Genomic DNA, 20,183 nt, shown 5'->3' with positions numbered 1-20,183 from the left:
AATGAGCAAGACAGAGAGAATAGTGCAGGTGAAATCCAGTTGTTAACTTTACTTCTCTTTCCAAAGAAGCTGACAGAGCTGTTAAGTACTTCCAGCATGTTCTTGTTTTCAGTGGACATTTCTTGCTACAGATTTTCCTTTTTTTAATTGGGGAATTTTCCTTATCATTAATCCCTGATTGCTGTGTTTGAAAGTGTCAGGGAGGTTTGTAACTGACTGCTTTACATTTGTACATTAATCATATTTAGAATTTGGATAAGCCAACTAAAAACTGTGCAGTCCATAGTTTGGCTTAGGAGGTGTATTAGCAGGAGTGGTGTAGTGTGAATGTCATTAGGGTGGCAATTCAGAGTCCAAAACTGATGTTAGAACAAAGAACATAGAAAAGTACAGCACAGACAGGCCCTTTAGCCCATGACGTTGTGCCGAGGATTAATCCGAATGTAAAATAAAATAACCTAACCTATGCACCCCTCAATTTACTGCTGTCCATGTGCATGTCCAGCAGTCGCTTAAATGTCCCTAACAACTCTGCTTCCACCACTACCGCTAGCAACACACTCCATACATTCATAACTCTCTGTGTAAAGAACTTACCTCTGATGTCTCCTCTATACCTTCCTACTAAAATCTTAAAACTATGAACCCCTCATGCTAGGCAGTCCAACCCTGGGGAAAAGTCTCTGGCTATTTACCAGGCAGCATCCTGGTAAACCTTCTTTGCACCCTCTCCAAAGCCCCTGTATTTTTCCTATAGTAGAGCAATCAGAGCTGGACACAATATTCCAAGTGTGGTCTCACCAGGGACTTGTAGAGCTGTGGCAAAACCTCACAGCTCTTAAACCCGACCCCCCCTTAATGAAAGCCAAAACACCATATGCTTTCTTAACAACCCTATCCACTTGGGTGGCAACTTTGAGGGATCTATGTACTTGAACACCAAGATCCCTCTGTTCCTCCACACTGCCAAGAATCCTGTCTTTAATCCTATATTCAGCATTCAGGTTCCTTCCTTCCAAAATGCATCACTTCGCATTTATCCAGATTGAACTCCATTTGCCATTTCTCAGCCCAGCTCTGCATTCTGTCTATGTCGTGCTGCAACCTGCAATAGCCCTCAATGCTATCAATGGCAACTCAAACCTTTGTGTCATCAGCAAAATTTACTAACCCACCCCTCAACCTCCTCATCCAAGTTATTTATAAAAACTACAAAGAGTAGAGGCACAAGAATGGAGCCCTGCGGGACACCACTCACCACTGACCTCCAGGCAGAATACTTTCCATCTACAACCACTCTCTGCCTTCTTTCAGCCAACCAATTCTGAATCCAGATAGCCAAATCTCCCTGTATCCCATACTTCCTGACTTTATGAATGAGCCTACCATGGGGAACCTTGTCAAATGCCCTGCTTAAGTTCATATACACCACATCCACTGCTTGACCTTGGTTGACCTATCTTGTCACCTCCTCAAAGAACTCAATAAGATTAGTGAGGCATGACCTGCCCCTCACAAAGCCATACTGTCTGCCTTTAATCATGCTATGCTTTTCCAGATACTCATAAATCCTATCCCTCAGAATTCTTTCCAAAACCTTGCTGACCATAGACGTAAGACTAACTGGTCTGTATTTGCCAGGGATTTCCCTGTTACCTTTCTTGTAAAGAGGAACAACATTCACCTCCTTCCAATCTTCCGGTACGACTCCCGTGGAGAGTGAGGAAGCAAAGATCTTTGCCCGCGGCTTAGCAACCTCCTTTCTTGCTTCCCGGAGCAGCCTGGGATAAATCTGGTCTGGCCCTGGGGACTTATCAATTTTAATGTTTGCCAAAATTTCCAGTGCATCAACTTCATCAATCTTGATCTGTTCAAACCTGTATCCCGGCTCCTCAAAGTTCTCATTCACAACATCAGACATCAGCTCAAAACCCACTATGACAAATGCTGAAATTAGAATTCAATAAAAATTCTCAGTACGAAGTGAACTTAATGTCAATTTTCATTAAACAGCCAACATCCTTCTGGGAAAGAAATCTGTCATCTTTACCTGGGCTGGCCTTCAAGTAACTCCAGAAACGCAGCAAGATAGTTGATTCTTAACTACCTTCTGGGCAATTGGGGAGGGCAGTAAATGCTGATCTAGCCAGTGATGCCCATGTTCAAAGAACAAGTTTTTTCACAAAAGCAAGAAAATTCGTAATTCCATTGTGATGTTGCTTTTGTCGTATTAGCTGAAGTCAGGTAATTGGTTAATTAAGATTATTCAGTATGAATGGACTACACCTTTTTGAAACTGTCAATTTATATCCATATTGATGGAATTGAAAATTAGGCTAAATTGAGGCATTTCTATACCCAGGTACCGATCACCCAAGCAAAGAGATGCTTTGGGCTGATTTATCACATCCCTGGTATTAGCTATGGAGGTGCTGGATACTGCAAAGGCTATAGGCCCTGACAACAATAGTACTGAAGACATGTGCTCCAGAATCTGCCACTCTCCTAGCAAAGCTGTTCCGGTAATTGTTCAAGTGTGTCCTGTACATAACTAGTAGGACGAATCCAAGCTGGCCACCCCATCAGTCTAGTCTTGATAATCAGTAAAGTGATGGGAGGTGTTATCAATAGCGCATTCAAGCATCACCTGCTCAGCAATAAGCTGCCCAGTGATGCCCAGTTTGGGTTCTGCCAGGGTCACTCAGCTCCTGACCTCATTACAGCATTGATTCAAATGTGGACAAAAGAGCTGAATTGCAGAGGTGAGGTGAGAGTGACAGCCCTTGATGTCCAGGCTGCATTTGACTGAGTGTGGCATCAAGGAACCCAAGCAAAACTGGTATCAGTGGATATTGGGGGCAAACCCTCTGGTGGTTAGAGTCATACTTGACACATAGGAAGATGGTCATGATTGTTGGAGGTCAGTCAGCTTAACTCCAGGACATCTCTGCATGAGTCCCTCAGGATAGTGTCCTAGGCTCAACCACCTTCAGCTGCTTCATCAATGACCTTCCCTCCACCATGAGATCAGAAATGGGGATGATTGCCAATGATTGTACAATGTTCAGCACCATTCGCAACTCCTCAGACACAGAAGCAGTCCATGTCCAAATGCAACAAGATCTGGACAATTCCAGGCTTGGGCTGACAAGTAGCAAGTAACATTCATGCCATACAAATGCCAAGCTGTGACGATCACCAATAAGAGACAATCTAACTATGACCCCTTGACATTCAATGGTGTTACCATCACTGAATCCCCCACTATCAGCACCGTGGGAGTTATCATTCATCAGAAACTCAACTGGATTCACCACATAAATGCAGTGGTTACAAGAGCAGGTTAGTGGCTAGGGATACTACAACGAATAACTTACCTCCTGACTCCTAAAGCTGTGCATCATCTACAAGTCAGGAGTATGATGGACTACTCTCCGCTTGCCTGGATGAGTGCAGCCTCAACAACACTCAAGAAGCTTGATACCATCCAGGACAAAATAGCCCACTTGACTGGCATTACATCCACAAGCATCAACTCCCTCTACCATTGGCCCTAAGTAGTGACAGTGTGTACTACCTACAAGATGCACTGCAGAAATTCACCAAAGATCCTCAGATAGAACCTTCCAAACTCATAACCACTTCCTTGTAGAAGACCAGGGCAGCAGATAAATGGGAATACCACCACCTTTAAGTTCCCCTCCAAATCATTCACCATCTTGACTTGGAAATATATCGCCATTCCTTCACTGTCGTTGGGTCAAAATCCTAGAATTCCCTCCCTAAATGGCATTGTGAGTCAACCTTCAAAAGGTGGATTTCAGCCGTTCAAGAAGGCTGAATTCAGCACCACCTTCTCAAGGGCAACTAGGGACAGGCAGTAAATGCTGGCCAGCCAGTGAAGTTCACATCCCACAAAATGAATAAATTTTAAAAAACTATATAATGCCCAATAGACTGTATTAATCTGCTGTGAAGCTGGAACTGTTTTTCAGTTTGCCTAGTCTTTTGAGAGCCAAAAGTTTATTTGCTATGAGTAATTAGAGCTTGACATTGTTGCTTGTTCAGGGGCATTTAAAACTGACAAACATTTCTTGAAGTTACACTTTAGAAATAATGAGTTTTAAGACTATTTTTTACCTGCAACAAAATGTGATACCTACAAATACTGAAAAAAGCATATATTTAATTTATTAAATAAATATCAATTGTAAACTGTATGATTTTCACCTTCTAGTGAACCATTTATCATATTTTCTGGAGGACTTTCCTATGATAAAGGGTGCAGAAGACCCAGCCTGACAATTATGCATGGCAAATCTATTACAGTTTTGGAAATGGATTATCCAATAGTGGACTTCCTAGCTCTTTGTGAAACACCGTATCCAAATGGTAAGAATAAGTCAACTGTTCGAGTTTTACTGAACTCTTTAAAAAGAATGTGCAGTTATGCTTGAAATAATAGCCCAGAATTTGCTCAAACCAGCATTAAATCTAAAGGTATATAATGAAATTTAGGCTGATCTTGGTGTCACCAGCTTACACCAAAATATATTGAGGATACACTGGAAGATAAAAATCAATGTAAAGAGACATCAGTGTAAACAATTGGGTCCAAGGAAAGTTCACAATAATTCCATTGTCCTTTTATTTGTAAAAGTTAAAGTTTAAAGTCATCTAACCATTCTCTGTGCACATTAAGCTCACTAACCAAGAGTTTCAACTCCAGACACAGTTGGCAACTGGGGTGGAAATTATACTCAAGCATTCACTTTTTTGTGTTGGAAGTGCTTTCTGCCCCCAAGTTTCTCCTCAAATGTATTTAGAGTCATAGAGATTTTGCATCATGTAAAATCTTCCAGTAATTATTTTACAACATTTTTATTACCTGATTTAATTAGAAGTGAAAAATTGATGTGCTTTTATGAATATGTTTCAACTTTATTAATATATTGCATTTTATTAATAGATTAATATTAAAATGATTTATCATTTACTAACTTTTTAATCAGTTTTTGGTACACCTGTGATTCATCAAATGTTAAATAACTGAAAACAATTTTAAAAACCATTCTGAACTATTTGCAAGTTACATTGGCTAAATATTATTTAAGTAGTTTAAAAACATAGTAATTAATGATTTGCAGTCAAAACATCCAGTTTAAGCCTCATCAATGAGTCCTGATTAGATGCAATCACCAGAATTGATTAATTTGGTCTAGAGGTATGGCTGCAATCTGACACACATTTTTAAACAAGCCTAAAAGGCACAGGACATGCACTTGTACTGCATGTAACTCACACATTAAATTGCTCAATCTTTTGTTCTGATTTAGCCAATTCTGGGAAAATGTGCTGAGAAAAGCAGTGCAATTCCTAGAAATTCCTGCTCAGTCTATTTAAAAAAAAACACATGGAAGCATTTCAGTTTTCAGTATAACACATCAAGATGCCAGAACAATATTTTCAAAGCTGTAAAACTATAGTGCCGTCCCTGACAACATATATTAAAAATAGCTTTGAAAATAGTCAGACATGACTTTGGATCCTCTCGTACCTAGAATTACAAGGAGTATCTAAACTGAATTGCCTCAACGTGGCGTGATTGTCAAGTTTTCCATTGCAATGTGCAACTGTTAACACTGGAAACTGTTCAAAACAATGCAAAATGAAGATCGAGGATGGCAGAGAAAGAAGTTGTATACCATTAACTTGTACTACTCTTTACATTCAATGTTAGGTTTATAGTGTAATGCCAAAATCAAATAAAATGAAGACTAAACATATGGGCTTTACATGCCATAGTTATAGAGAAGATTTGGCATGGAGGTAACATTATATTCCATCTCCCAACCTGTTGTCCGCTCAATTAACCTATCTGTAATTTCTTTGTGATCACTTTGAGTCTTCCTCGCAGCTTACATGTCCACCTCACTTTGCATTAGCAGCAAGCGGGGTGAAACAATAGCATAGTGACAAAATCACTGGACTAGTAAGAAAGAAGCCTAGAGTAAAGCTGTGGGAACATATATTCAAATCCTACCATGCTAGCTGAGGGAATCAAAACCAATTAATAAATGTGGAATATAAATGCTAGTCTCAGTGACCAAAGCAAGATTAATGGTTATTAACATGTCTGGATCACTAATGACCTCTGGGATACACGTTTAGAATTAGTTTTATTGTCACATATACAGGGATATATGAGTACAGCGAAAAGTGTACAAAGTGCCAATTTCCAGCACCATTTTAGGTACAAAGATACATAGGTACAAAAATATTAGATAAAAATAAGAAAAATAAAGAAGTAATACAGTTAGAAGATCAGCATTAGAGTCATAGAGATGTACTAGGAGAAAGTGAGGACTGCAGATGCTGGAGATCAGAGCTGAAAAATGTGTTGGTGGAAAGGCGCAGCAGGTCAGGCAGCATCCAAGGAGCAGGAGAATCAACGTTTCGGGCATATTCCTGAAGAAGGGCTTATGCCCGAAACGTCGATTCTCCTGCTCCTTGGATGCTGCCTGGCCTGCTGCACTTTTCCAGCAACACATTTTTCAGCTCATAGAGATGTACAGCATGGAAACAGACCCTTCGGTCCAACCCGTCCTTGCCGACCAGATATCCCAACCAAATCTAGTCCCACCTGCCAGCACCCGGCCCATATCGCTCCAAACCCTTCCTATTCATATACCCATCCAAATGCCTCTTAAATGTTGCAATTGTACCAGCCTCCACCATATCCTCTGGCAGCTCAAGCCATACACGTACCACCCTCTGTGTGAAAACGTTGCCATGTAGGTCTCTTTTATATCTTTCCCCGCTCACCCTAAACCTATGCCCTCTACTTCTGGACTCCCTGACCGCAGGGAAAAGACTTTGCCTATTTACCCTATCCATGCCCCTCATAATTTTGTAAACCTCTATAAGGTCACCCCTCAGCCTCTGACTCTTCAGGGAAAACAGCCCCAGCCTGTTCAGCGTTGCCCTATAGCTCAAATCCTCCAACCCTGGCAACATCCTTGCAAATCTTTTCTGAACCCTTTCAAGTTTCACAACATCTTTCCAATAGGAAGGAAACCAGAATTGCATGCAATATTCCAACAGTAGCCTAACCAATGTCCTGTACAGTCGCAACATGACCTCCCAACTCCTGTACTCAATACTCTGACCAATAAAGGAAAGCATACCAAATGCCTTCTTCACTATCCTATCTACCTGCGACTCCACTTTCAAGGAGCTATGAACCTGCACTCCAAGGTCTCTTTGTTCAGCAACACACCCCAGGACCTTACCATTAAGTGTATAAGTCCTGCTAAGATTTCCTAAAATGCAGCACCTCGCATTTATCTGTAATTAAACTCCATCTGCCACTTCTCAGCCCATTGGCCTATCTGGTCAAGATCCTGTTGTTATCTGAGGTAACCCTCTTCGCTGTCCACTACACCTCCAATTTTGGTGTCATCTGCAAACTTATTAACTGTACCTCTTATGCTCGCATCCAAATCATTTATGTAAATGACAAAAAGTAGAGGACCCAGCACCGATCCTTGTGGCACTCCACTGGTCACAGGCCTCCAGTCTGAAAAACAAATGTCCACCACCACTCTCTGTCTCCTACCTTTGAGCCAGTTCTGTATCCAAATGGCTAGTTCTCCCTGTATTCCATGAGATCTAACCTTGCTAATCAGTCTCCCATGGGGAACCTTGTCGAACGCCTTACTGAAGTCCATATAGATCATATCTACTGCTCTGCCCTCATCAATCCTCTTTGTTACTTCCTCAAAAAACTCAATCAAGTTTGTGAGACATGATTTCCCACACACAAAACCATGTTGACTATCTCTAGTATAAATTAGTAAAATTAAAAAAAGATTCAGCATTACAGTCCTGAGGTTCTAAAGCAGGCAGTCCATGTTGGGCTTCACCTTGAGCCCTGGAGTGCATGCTGGACTTCATCTCAGAGAATCTGCACTGGGTTTCAACTCGAGCCCAGGAGGCCACACAGGACATCATGTCGAGCCCATGCGTCTACACTGGGCTTCATCTCAAGCCCAGGAGTCCACATTTCTGCTCTGGGTTCCTCTAGACTAGTCTGCACTGGGCTTCCTCAAAGCTGGAGTCCATCGAATTCATGCCAGGCCTCCACGAGGCTAGGAGTCAATCGAATCTGTGTGAGGAACGAAGGTAAGTAGAGAGAAAAAAAGGAAGAAAAGGAAAATAAACATGTAACGAAGAAAAGAAAAAAAAAGAGATGGAGCGGACAGGCTCTGGCTCAGGAACTCTATTGTGTTATCATCTTGAGTTGGAATTTAAGATGGGAAATCTGCCTTGTGATTAAAATGGCAGAGCAAACCATTTATTTCAAGGAGTGTGTATACATTTCAGCAATGTCCACACTTCATGAAAAAAATGAGAAAAAGTATTGGTGCTCTCTCAACTAAAATGTGCATTTAATTGGTTATTTAATTTTGATTTATTGTGATAAATATTGATAAATTTAGCAAAATATCTTGCCATAATTTCATCTTTACCCCAGTCAGAGACCCCTACGTCTATCAACATAATAAATAAGTAGTTTTAATTTGTGGAAATGTATATTCTACAGGCATTCAGTTCCATTCTGTGTATAAAGAGGGAGGGGGTTGCATTAGTGGTAATGCCTCTAAACTAGTAATCTAGAAATAATGTTCAGGGACATGGGTTTGAATCTTGCCATAATAGAACAATAAATTTGAATTCAATAAAAGTATGGAATAAACAGCTAGCCTACTGGCAACCATGTAACCACTGTTAATTGTTGTTAAAAACCCATTTGCTCCATGAATACTGTTCAGGAAAGAAAATCTGCCATTCTTACCTGATCTGGCCTAAGCGTGACTGCAAACCTACAGCAACCTGAATGACTCTTAATTGCTCTCTGGACAATTAAGGATGGATAGTAGCCAGTGACACCTGTATTCCATGTACAAATTACAACATACTGTTTTTTTTGCAATATAATTAGATTCTGTTTAATTGTGCTTAACAGAATTTCAAGAACCTTATGCAGTTGTTGTGCTACTTGAAAAAGATTTGATTGTTGTCGATCTGACGCAAAGCAAGTAAGTATATTTACACAGACATATTTACATAATTGAGCCCTACTTTTATATTTGCAAACAGTGTTGTGTTATCATTTGGAGTCATGTCCCTTTAAGAGCTCAACGTACAAATGAGCCAATTATCCAGATGTTTTCACATAAGAATAAGCTCTGTGCTCTGCGTCACTCACAGTATAGGCTAAGTCTGCAGATCAAACTAGGTATATATTAGTTTAGCTGTAAATAAACCCACCAAGTGACTGCAATTCATGAACTTCATTTGTGTTACATTTAGATTACACAAAAAAATTGTTATGCGGTGCACAGCTTAGATATAGCAAAATAAAACAAAGAATAAATCAGCCTTACAACTAGAAGTCCAAAGGGAACAGGGGCAAAAAGAATGTAACAGCAATCCAGAAGATCCCACGGTACAAAAAAAAGGAAATAAGTTTTTTTTCAAACTAAGTATCTCCAACTTGGACAGTTTCATGCAGGTGCCAGCGAAATCAAATCCACCTTATCTAAAAACTATTTTGTATTTAAATGACTGTCCAGTCAGCCCGTGTCAAACCAAAAGAAAGTGTGCCAAAATTCAAAGAAAGGAAAAGTGGCCTGCATTAAGGGATAGTGTGGAGACGTCAAAATACACATGGAAACAAGTTTCAAACCAAAAAAAAGGAAATATAAGTTTCGTGCTGAAAGCACCAAGGGAGTGGTGCACAAAGTTCAATATAAAATTAAATATAAATTGAAAAGACAAAAGAACAGCAGAAGAATGGTGACAAAATTCCCCACAATGAACCAGAAAGCCTTGGTTCTTCTATCTGAGTTCAAACTTGTTAATCAAAGGATCCAGCAATGCTCCATAACGTGAGTTAAACAGAGTCAATATCTCAGGCATATCTGAAGAGAATCAGAATGAACTTGCAAAGGTATGAAAATACTAGAAGATCAGATGAATGTGGGAGACAGTTTTAAAATTCATCACCTAGAGTTAATATCCTCCAGACAAAAGCCACAGAAATCAATAAATCTATTTATCAGTAGATCCTGTAAAAAGGGACAACGAATGCAACTTCTTCAAAGGCTGTGTGCTATTAGAGTGGATAGTGGAATTGATGATTGCCTCAACATTTATTGAAGTGTTCCAAAAAAATGTCTCTTGGGGAAAAGTAGAAAGATTATATTATTAATTCATTGTTAGTAGAATGTCAGAAAATGAACAACAACACTTGCAATCAGTAGGTGCAGCAAACCATAAAGACACTGTAGTCAGGACACAAAAAGCAAGCAGGCTTTTTAGCAAGTGTAGTACAAAAAGACACAGAGCCCACCTATGCATCAAACTGTTTTCAAAGATGCAGCCAGAAGCTTACAACAAAGGTGCAACCAAATAGAAGACATACACAACATAATGATAATAGCAGCAAGGAATATGTCAGAGACCTGTGTAAACATAAGCCAATACACAAAGTTTACAGCAAGGCAGGCTCAAGTGAAGACCCAAAGTAATTTCTTCATCCAGAGAGTGGTGAGCCTGGGAAATTTGCTTTCATAGGAAAAGTCAAGGCCAAAACATCGTTTAATTTCAATAAGGAGTTGGGTTTGTATTTGGAGCTAAAGGGATCAAAGGATATGGGGAAAAGAGGAAACAGACTATTGAATTGGATGATCAACCATGACTATGATGAATGGCGGAGCACGCTGAAAAGGCCAGATCGCCTACTCCTGCTCCTATCTTCTATGTTTCTATGTTAAAATATTTTGCAAGCAGAGGATGAACTTGCTTTCTACATTGTAAATATGACATATTAGATGAAGTCAACCACAATCAACGTCATTTACCCAAAGAAACCTATCAAACACACTCTCAAAACCAAGACTGACAGAAATATCCTACCAATCTGAACTCTGAAGGGCATATGCCAGGATCATTAGAATTCAATGGTACACCTGACAACCACTAAATTAGCTGCATACAATGTATCACAATCCCTTATATCGGTTTACTATGGAAATTCAGCGTGATAGCCACAAATATTTTGTCTAATAGTTGCTAAAAGACCTCTAGTAGAGTACCAGGTTGTAATACTCCTAACATTGTGACTATCTATGAGGTCACCAAGGTATTCATCTCACAGAAGATTCCAAGGAAACTGACATTTACTCAGTCCAAGATTTACAACAATTGTATCCAAACATGTTTGATGCCATAAGAAGTTTCAAAAGTGATGCGTATTGCACCCAAAGAAGTTGGATGATGTGGAGCGCAATAGCATAATCCGCAATGTGGATCATTACACAGACTAATTCAGTTACATGTATCCTAAAGAAGGATGGTGCAATCAATTATGTCTAGATCTGAGATATCTAAACTTCTCCTAGAGAGTTGCCTACACAAGATTCCAAAACTAGAGGGACTGAATCCAAAATTCACAGGAGTCAAATTCTTCTCCAAACCAGATGCCAAACATCAATTTTGGTTGGTACACGTCGCTAAGAAAGCTTCAGAACACTATTTGGAAAATATGGGTTCCAGCAACTATCTTTTAGTTGATCTGTTAGTCAAGATCTGTTCTGGCAACATACCAACATACCGGATTTACAGAAAATATGCTTGTATGCATTTCTGATGATATTGCAATGTTAACAAAACTGAAAAAAGGGCGTGATTAGAATCTCCTTTCACTGCTAGTAGTAGCTCAATGCAAAATGTTAATTTTCAACAACCAGAAGTGCAGGTTAATGTAAATTAAATCAATTTTTTGACTATATATTCAGGTTCCAGATGCTGTCCCATAAAGTGAAAGATGTAAGTCAAATTCCTAGCCCACTAAACAAAGAAGATCTACAGAAAGGATTTGGATTCTTCAACTTCTTTGCACCATGTACACCAAATTTATCCAACAAAGCATTAACATTGACAAAGCTCCTAAAGAAAGACATATTTGAGTGGCATAGGGATCATCAACATACGTTGCGTCTCTCAAACAAGCACTGACAGCAGCGAACTACATCCTGCAGTATAACTACCAAGGGAGAGAATAATCCTGGAAGTCAACACATCACAGAAAGGGCTAGGACTCTGCTTCTTGCGAGATGGCAAACCAATTGCATTTGGATCCAAAGGTCATCATACATGCTATCCGATCATTCCAATATAGATCATGAAACATTTGCTGTATTATTCAGTACCATAAGATTCCATACATATCTGTTTGGAAACTAATTATTAATGATTGGAAATGATTTGCTGCAAACCAATGATAAGTGCACTACCTCGACTACAATGACTTCAGGTAAAAGTACAGGGATATATTTTTTGACATCTGCTTCAAAACTGTTTCCAAAACGGTCACTTTTGATACACTGATCAGATTACCATAACTGAAACTACTTATCTAAATTCTCCAAGATGGAGAATACATTTCTTGACAAACAAGAGAGGATGAAGTTGATGCATGATGTGAATCAGCTACACACATTACAAATGCTCAGAGTCACACACATCACAATGGGAGCATGGTTATGTGCAAAGATATCTGAAGTGTGCAGCAAGCCAAGGCTTAATGAAATTGTAACAGCTAATGAAGTAAAACCGAGGAGCAGTGAGTCAGCTGAAGAAAGTATGCAATTCGTCAGTCATGCATAGCAAATGAGAAATAATCCCAGAATAACAATCAACATATCAATGGCACATCTGCAGACCAAGAACAGCAAAGCATGAAATCCAAACTTGCCGAAGATTACTCCATAACAAGATCCTGAGCAGTTGTCAAAACATGGAAACAATGTAAAGATTCTTAGGCTTATGTACTTGTCAATGTTATAATCCCTATTTCTGTTAACTAACATTGTTAGTACCCAATGATCATGGCTTTCAGCTGCCTTTGGGATGAAAAGGGATGTTGTGTTCTCATAGTTGGAGTGATATCCCTTTCAGCACTCAACATGCAAATAAGCCGAGTACCAGATGTTGTTTCATGACCACATGATCTCTGTGTTGCAGCACTCAAGGCACAAGCTATGTTTGGAGATTACACTACTGTATTAGTTTCGCTGTAAACATACTCATCAGACATCTTGAAATAAATGTTACATTTAGATAATTCATGGATGTTATTACAATACTTAAAGTGTTTAATAATTTTTACATGGAAAATCTGCTGCATTTTGGAAGAAGAAACAGGATAAGGGAATATTTAATAAATAGCAGGACACTAGGTAGCTCAGAGGAACAGAAATACTTTGGGGTAATTATTTACAAATCCCTGAATAGGATAGTTAAGAAGAAATATGAGACACTTGCTTTCATCAGTCATGGCACAGAGTATAAAAGTAAGGAGATAATGTTGGAATTGTACAAAGTGTTGGTTAGGCCAGAGCTGGAGTATTATGTGCAGTTCTCACCTCACTACAGGAAGGATGTGATAGTACTAGAGAGGGTACAGAGGAGGTTCACCAGGATGTTGCCTGGTTGGAGCAATTAAGCTATAAGGAGAGACTAGATAGGCCTGGATTGTTTTCTTTAGAACAGAGAAAGTTGAGTGGTGAGGGCTAGTTATGACTGAGGTGTACAAGATAATGAGGGGTATGGACAGGGTAAGTAGGAAGCAGCTGTTCCCCTTGGTTTAGGGGTCAATCACGAGAGGGCATAATTTTAGGGTAAGGGGCAGGAGATTCAGAGGGGATTTCAGAAAAAAAACATTTTCACTCAGGGTGGTGGAAGTGTGGAATGCACTACCTGGGAAGGTAATGGAGGCAAGAAAACTTAAACCTTTAAAAAATATTTGCATGAGCACATGAAATATTATAACATTCTAGGATATGGGACAAGTGCAGGAAATTGGGATGAGAGTGCCTTTAGTGGTAGCTGTTTTAGGCACAGATTTGATGGGCTGAAGGACCTTTTCTGTGCTGTATAATTCTGAGTTTAAAGGCTTCCTCATTTTTTCAGTAGGACTGTATTTGTGACAAATAAGGGCAAGATTGCAGTTTGGAAGTAGCACTACATATTCTCTTACTCTTTCAGGTTTGAACTGGCCATAAATGAGCAAATACTAATCAAGACTGAATTACAGCTTTACAAAACTTACTAATAATGAATGATCAAACTCTCTTACTTAAATACTCTGGCTGAGAGTTAAAAAGATCAAAATATTTGCAATGCAACTATATAAACAAAAGATAACAAGATAAATAGAGCAGCTTAAGATTGTACTACTAATTAAAGAGAAGTTCACCAGTGAAATGGCCATTGACGAAAGTTAGATGTTATGACACTAATTGAGACCAATAGCCTTTGAAAAGAAATTTCGGTTAAATGTCAAAATAATGACACAATGACATTTTAAGTTATAAGACAACTACTGTAACAACAAATTAAAAGCATTGCCCACTAAACACCATCCTTGCAAGCAGCTTATACTTTAAACCACAGAACAGAACTGCTATTTCTTGTTATTTTTAGCCTATCTGAAAAAACACACTTTGCGGGATACTTTACACTGTCCTTTACATTCAATTTTCCCAAAATTAATCCAAAATGATTTTTAGCTCTTGAAAGTTCATTCCTGTTATTTTCTCACGCTGGTAACTTGCAATCTTAGAACTGTTGTCCACAGGGGTTTTTTTTGACCCAGACACTCTCCCTCTAACTCAAGCTAGGTGACTCTTTCATCCTTGTTATAACTCCCCATGAATTTTGTTTAAGCATGAGCTTCCACCTGAATTCCTGCACAGCAACCCATGGAAACCTTTTTAGTCTTTAAATGATGCCTTTCACCTGGTTCCAGACACACTAGAAACACGGTATGTGACATTCAGTGATATTCTAGGTAAGTTTATAACCTGAATTTTACAGTGACTTCCTCTACTTCTCCATGGCAATCTGAATCACAAGGCCTTGTATCTAAGTAGAAAAGCTGATTAGTTGTCCTTAAAAGTCCAGCATTCCATTATCTTGGAACTAAATTGACAGCTGTGACCAGTGAAACAGTTTGGATCCCTTTTAATCATGAACAGTCAAATCACCCAAGCTTCCTGTGAAGTAGATTTTAGAACAATTTATTTCATTTTACCTTAAATTTTAAGAGGTAGTGTGTTGTATCAATATTATAAACCTAATATGTGTTATAGTGTTTGTTAGAGAATTGTTACAATTATGTTTGACAAACATTTGTATTACCAACTATTAGATTTCAAAGTTTGGAAAAAAAATTGTTTTCAAATTTCTGAGGCATTTTTTTCCTTTCTTTTTTGGTAGAGTCCAATTCTAAAGAAGAGTCATACCAGACTCAAAATGTTAACTCTGTTTCTCTCTCCACAGATGCTGCCAGACCTGCTGAGTTTCTCCAGTATTCTCTGTGTTTGTTTCAGATTGCCAGCATCCACAGAATTTGTTTTATCTTTTAAAACCCATTCATTTTAAAGATCTTTACAATAATCCAAATGTCCTTTAAAAATATCCGATATTCATTTGGGAATTTCTGAAAACTGGCATGTATCCTTAATGTAAAACCTTCAAATGATTTCTAAGGGATTTGCATCATTTCCACTGAATTAAAGGATACATTTCTTTCAGCAGAAACTTCCTATGATCACTGATATGCTCTGGAAATGCACATCCAGCTCAAAAGGGGCAGAATATGTGTTTGCATAATTATGTCTATATGCAGGCAATATACAGAGGAGTTTCTTTTTCAAAGAAACTCTGCTTCAATTTCATTATAAATCAGCCACTTTGTGTGCTGTAACTTGCAGTGATACTTGGGGCTGAATTAAATTAGCGCTGAAAATGTGTTGCTGGAAAAGCGCAGCAGGTCAGGCAGCATCCAAGGAACAGGAGAATCGACGTTTCGGGCATAAGCCCTTCTTCAGGAATCACCACTGAATTAAGTTACCACTGCAGTGGTGCTTTCTACATCCTATTGGTAATCAGTTAAGATGCCATCCAAGTGGATAGGGTTGTTAAGAAAGCATATGGTATTTTGGCTTTCATTAACAGGGAGTTCGAGTTTAAGAGCCATGAGGTTTTGCTGCAGCTCTACAAGTCCCTGATGAGACCACACTTGGAATATTGTGTCCAGCTCTGGTTGCTCTACTATAGGAAAGATTCTGAGGCTTTGGAGAGAGTGCATAGAAGGTATACCAGGATGCTGCCTGGACTGAAGGGCTTGCCTTATGAAGAAAGGTTGAATAAGCTTGGACTTTTCTCTCTGGAGAGAAGGAAGAAGAGAGGAGACCTGATCGAGGTGTACAAAATAATGAGAGGAATAGATAGAATCAATAGCCAGAGACTTTTCCCCAGGGCAGGATTGACTGGTGCAAGAAGTCATAGTTTGAAGATATTAGGAGGAAGGTATAAAGGAGACGTCAGAGATAGGTTCTTTACGCAGAGAGTTGTGAATGCATGGAAAGCGTTGCCAGCTGTGGTGGTGGAAGCAGAGTCATTAGGGACATTTAAGCGACTGCTGGACATGCACATGGATAGCAGTGAGTTGAGGGGTACGTAGGTTAAGTTACTATATTTTACGTTAGAATTAAATCTCGGCACAACATCATGGGCCAAAGTGTCTGTTCTGTGCTGTACTTTTCTATGTTCAATATTCTATGTTATATGTTCTATGCTAGCCCTTTAAGAATGGAAGTCCTAACCTGGAAGGCTGCTGACTAATCATTAAGCCAACAGCTCTTTGACCAGTAAGCTGAAATCAGTCAGAGGGCCACAGTATTTTAGTCCCAGTGATGGTAGTCATTGCTAGGACGGCAATAGACCTGGGCCAGTAGAGATTATAGAAGCCCTGGAAGAAGGTGGGTTTGTGGGGTTCACTAAAACCAAAACAGCCAGTCTTGGAAAGGAGTAGGCGTCAGTACAGGGGTTTGATTTGTCAATGGGGTGACCCTTCCTGGATGACAGGATGCCTAATCAGATGCTCCAACTATTGCCACTCATCCAGCAGAAGAATAAAGTCCTTAAGTAACAGTGTTCACCTGATTCAATATGGAGGTGGATCAGTGGTGCTGGAAGAGCACAGCAATTCAGGCAGCATCCGAGGACAGGCAAAATCGACGTTTCGGGCAAAAGCCCTTCATCAGGAATAAAGCTTTATTCCTGATGAAGGGCTTTTGCCCGAAACGTCGATTTTGCCTGTCCTCGGATGCTGCCTGAATTGCTGTGCTCTTCCAGCACCACTGATCCAGAATCTGGTTTCCAGCATCTGCAGTCATTGTTTTTACCTCAATATGGAGGTGTACAGGGGAGGACTCAGGGAAGCAATAGCAAATTAATATCACATTTTCTATTAAATTCTGTCCTTAGTTTCTGTCTTATGTTAACCACAATTATGGTTTAATTGTTTGAATATAAAAATTTCTTTACTGTTTAAAATATATTACTATTTTTGGTTTCTCTGGTCAGTTTTCCTATCTTTGAAAATCCATATTCAATGGATCTGCATGAGTCTCCAGTGACTTGCTCTGCGTATTTTGCCGATTGTCCTCCTGATTTGATACCTGCACTTTATTCTGTGGGAGCAAAACAACAAAAAAAACAGGGATATAGCACAAAGGTAAGCTTATATTGGTGCAGTAGGACTATTCTACTGCTGGCAAATGTACCATTGTATTTTATTTGTTAAATGTTTTATTTGTTAAATGTCCTGTTATATTGACCTATTTTGGGGTGAATGCCTGGTACTGCAAAAATAATAATTTCCATTAGGTTTTAGCATGCTAATCAACTATCTTAAGATACACATGCCATAAACTTCAATCTCATAACTTTTTTGTAGTTTCAGTCCCTGTAGGCCAGTGTATGTAATGCTCATTTTGTCAACAGCATGGCTATTTGAATCTCATTAGGATCTGTTAGGACGCCATAATAAATTAAAATGCATGATGAAGATGCCAAAACATGTTCCCTTATGATACGAATAAAATATTTTACGATCTGCTTTTTTTTAAAAACAATTTATTTTCAGCAAAAGAGTGCAATGTGAAATACTACACCCTGGATGCATCATTCATTTGTTTAATTTCATAATTTTTCTTCAGCATTTGCTAACCCTTGGGGCAATTTCAGAAACACTTCTATGTAGAAAAGTATCACCTTCCAGAAATGAGCTTATGCATTTATTGATCTGCCATTCCCAAGAATATGTAATCAAAATCATTTTAAGATTTAAGGTTACTTTTCTAATCATGGGAGATTGCAATCTAACATCTGCATCATCCAGTGATTCTTCAAGCTCCAAGTAACCAGCACCATTTTTGCTTTTTGTGTCGACAATGTGACAAAGCTAGTTGCCCATTATCTGGTACCTCAGAATAAAGTTCAAATTTTCTGTAACTATCCAATTAATATTGTTTTGTCAACTTTATTAATTGATTATTACTATTATTGGCAGCCGTCTAAACTTGGTCATGAGGACTTCCGCTTTTATTCTGTTCCAAGATTGCTCTGTGACTTTTACTTCATTGTCAAGAGTGTTCGACCTATATTGTCGACTTGCACTTCCTGCACTTTATTCTGTGGGATTATGACTGAGATCTCCTTTTGCACTCCAAGAGAAAGCAGTCATTGATCTAAATTCTCAGGAAAGTACCCCTTGACCGAAAGAAGAATTCAGTGGCATTTAGTGAACACGTGGTCAGGAATGGATATGGGAGTGTTCAAGTGCAGGTCTAATTAAAACAGAACATGTCAGGTGTTACTGTAGCTGCTGTTATGCTGCAGTGCCTCCAGACTTGAACACAATTGAATCAAATTCATCAGAATCATGTGAAAAGATAAAGACAATGTCTCAATTCAATATTGAGATCTACAGGTCCTCCTAGGGGTTCTAAGGAAATAGAAGGTGATCTGCTTCAGGGAAAGTAGCAGGAGGCCACCCAGACCTGCATGGAGGCACAGTAAGCAGAAGGAGTATGTTAGACTGAAGTGCATCCAGTATAGGAAGAAATTTCATCATTTGTCACAGTCTAGCAGATGAGTGCAACTCCCCATGCTGCCACCCAATAGTCCCAGCGCAGTTGTGTGGGTATTCAGCTTCCAGCAAAGCAAAACTTGTGAGGTATTTGGTGACAAGTGCACAGATGCTTGTCACAATTTCCTATGGCATTCGTTCTCAATCTTTCCCAGGCAGCTTCACCTTCGATTAATGCTGAGGATATAATCCCCATGTTCTTCCTGTTTTTTATGGACTCTATTCCTGATCTCACAAAGCCCTGCCCTTCTGGGGAGGATGTTTCTCTGCTTTTATACAGGACCCAAAATGTGAGAATCATTCCTCCATTTCCAGATTAGATGGAGTCTTGATGTTAAGGGTAGTCACTCTCACCTAACCCCTGGAGTTCAGCTCTTTTCTTTATGTTTGGACCAAGAACATATGGAAAACATTGAATTGATTGGACAAAGCCAGCATCGTCTTATGAAAAGCAAATCATGTTTAACTAAACTACTAGGGTTTTTCTCGGATGTAGTTAATAGAATAAATAAAGGGCAATGAGTAGATTTGGTTTATTGGACTTTTGAAAGCCTTTTGATTAGGTCCTACATAAGAGATTGGTGGCTAAAGTTAAAGCACAGGGAATGGGGTAATATTTTGGCATAGATTGAGAATTTGTTGGCAGAGAAGAAACAGACAGAGGATACTCCAGCTAATCATAATATATATTAATGACCTGCATGAGGGAATCAAATTTTAAAATTCTATGTCTGATTACATTTGATTTATTATTGTCACATGTACTGAGATACAGTGAAAAATAATGTTTGCGTGTCAACTAAACAACTCATACCTTACATAAGTACTTGATTGTAATAGAACAGAATACAGAATATAGTGTTAAGCTACAGAGAGGATGCAGAGAAAAATGAACTCTAATATATGAAGATCCATTCATAAGTCTGACAATAACGGGGAAGAAGCTATTCTTAAATCTGTTCACTGTCAACTCAAAACTAGGCAGAATTGTGATGTGTTAGCACTGTTGATTAACTCTTTGCATCACTTTACTGATGATTGAAAATAGATTGTGGCAGCAGTTAACCAGCTTTGATTTGTTCTGGCTTTCTGGACAGTACATACCTACATAATT

The 20,183-nt window shown here is 39.1% G+C and overlaps 1 protein-coding gene across 28 annotated transcripts in view; it reads left to right on the top strand.

Annotated features, from left to right (window-relative positions):
- The window catches only part of stxbp5l (syntaxin binding protein 5L), a 546,418-nt gene that overhangs the window by 314,573 nt on the left and 211,662 nt on the right, over positions 1–20,183 (top strand). For all 28 annotated transcript variants that reach the window (XM_087992753.1, XM_087992749.1, XM_087992757.1 and 25 more), the window contains exons 10-12: positions 4,238–4,392; positions 9,029–9,101; positions 17,503–17,653. In XM_087992753.1, the coding sequence (XP_087848879.1) occupies positions 4,238–4,392; positions 9,029–9,101; positions 17,503–17,653 (379 nt within the window). The remainder of the gene's footprint in view (positions 1–4,237; positions 4,393–9,028; positions 9,102–17,502; positions 17,654–20,183) is intronic.

This window comes from Chiloscyllium plagiosum, unplaced genomic scaffold (assembly GCF_037043375.1).
Source record: "Chiloscyllium plagiosum isolate Xiang-an unplaced genomic scaffold, Cpla_swu_hap1 HiC_scaffold_12, whole genome shotgun sequence".
Classification (NCBI taxonomy): domain Eukaryota; kingdom Metazoa; phylum Chordata; class Chondrichthyes; order Orectolobiformes; family Hemiscylliidae; genus Chiloscyllium; species Chiloscyllium plagiosum.
This window is presented reverse-complemented; position numbering and strand designations above follow the sequence as displayed.